Genomic DNA, 1,575 nt, shown 5'->3' with positions numbered 1-1,575 from the left:
TTTGGTGTCTTTTTCCTGGCCTCTTTGGGTGCTGTTCCTGGCCACTTTGGATGCTTCTTGGCCACTTTGGGTGCTGTTCCTGGCCACTTTGGGTGCCTTTTCCTGGCCACTTCTGGTGCCTTTTCTCGACCAGTTTGGGTCCCTTTTTCTGGCCACTTTGGGTCCCTTTTTCTGGCCACTTTGGATCCCTTTTCCTGCCCACTTTGGGTGCTGTTCCTGGCCACTTTGGGTGCTTCTTGGCCACTTTGGGTGCTTTTCAGACCATTTTTGGTGCGATTTTGGCTGAAAACAGTGAGCTTTGGGCAAAGAATCCGGGTAGCAACAAACAGGAGGTGAAAGCAGGAGGAGGTGAGGAGCTGGGCTTTGAAACAAAGATCATCAGAGGAGGGAAACGCGTTAATGCCTGTAAATAATTAAAATAAGATCGTTAGCAGTGTGTTATGCATGATGTACGTGATAAATGATTTAGCCTCAAACAGGATTCCAATTAAAGTTTACAGTTTATCAAGTGAGTGAAGGGAAGCAAACAGCGCTGGGTGCGCGGGGACAGAATGTCCTGATCCTGTTCTGATCCCTCAACCCCTTTCTTTTCAGATAAGGGGTACAGCGTGCGGGGCGTCACCTTTCATTTCATCCCTAATTTTCCCCGTTTTCCTCTCGTTTTTACCCACAGATCAAAGGCCTGGAGTGGTTGGTGTCGCTGTACAACAACAACCTGAACGGCATCCTGGCCGACGAGATGGGGCTGGGCAAAACCATCCAGACCATCGCTTTAATCACATACCTCATGGAGCACAAGCGCATCAACGGGCCCTTCCTCATCATCGTACCCCTCTCGTAAGCGCCCGTCGCCACCTCTGGGTCTCACACCCGGGATTCCCAATGCTCCAAGGGGTCTCTTTTTACCATTTCTCCCCCTTTTTTCCCCCAGAACGCTGTCGAATTGGGCGTACGAGTTTGATAAATGGGCTCCTTCGGTGGTGAAGGTCTCCTACAAGGCGAGTGCTCGATGGTTTTTTACATGCGCCAACCTGGCTCCTTCGGCTGCTTCCTCATTTGCCTCCTCCCGATATTCCCATTTCTTTGAGCTTCACCGAGGCCAAGTGCTGGGTCCTGCAGTGACCCCATGCAGGGCTTTAGGGTTGGGGAGGAGTGGCTGGAAAGGAGCTGGGGGTGTTGGGGGCAGCAGATGAACATGAGCAGCAATGGGGCCTGGTGGGCAACAAGGCCAAGGGCATCCTGGGGTGTATTGGGGTGTATATGGGGTGTATTGGGATATATATGTGGTGTATTGAGATATACTGGGGTATATTGGGGGGTATACTGGGGTATATTTGGGTGTATATGGGGTATATTGGTGTATATGGGGTATATTAGGGTGTATATGGGATGTATATGGGGTGTATTGGGGTGCGTGTGGGGTATATAAGGGGTGTATTGGGATGTATATGGGGTGTATTGGGCTGTACTGGGGTATGTAAGAGGTATACTGGGGTATATTGTGTATACGGGGTGTATTAGGATGTATATGGGGTATATAAGGAGTGTATTGGGATGTATATGGGGTGTATTGGG

General features: G+C 50.1%; 1 protein-coding gene across 1 annotated transcript in view; it reads left to right on the top strand.

Annotated features, from left to right (window-relative positions):
• The window catches only part of LOC104541003 (transcription activator BRG1), a gene marked incomplete at both ends in the record, with an annotated part of 8,588 nt that extends 7,590 nt beyond the window's left edge, over nucleotides 1-998 (top strand). Inside the window, 2 exons of the mRNA XM_010184948.1 lie at nucleotides 674-837; nucleotides 932-998. Coding sequence (XP_010183250.1) covers nucleotides 674-837; nucleotides 932-998 — 231 coding nt within the window. The remainder of the gene's footprint in view (nucleotides 1-673; nucleotides 838-931) is intronic.
• Between the last annotated feature and the right edge of the window lie 577 nt (nucleotides 999-1,575).

Source organism: Mesitornis unicolor, unplaced genomic scaffold (assembly GCF_000695765.1).
Source record: "Mesitornis unicolor isolate BGI_N332 unplaced genomic scaffold, ASM69576v1 scaffold7230, whole genome shotgun sequence".
In the NCBI taxonomy this organism is placed as follows: domain Eukaryota; kingdom Metazoa; phylum Chordata; class Aves; order Mesitornithiformes; family Mesitornithidae; genus Mesitornis; species Mesitornis unicolor.
The sequence above is the reverse complement of the archived record's forward strand: the minus strand, read 5'-3'. Positions and strand labels throughout refer to the sequence as shown.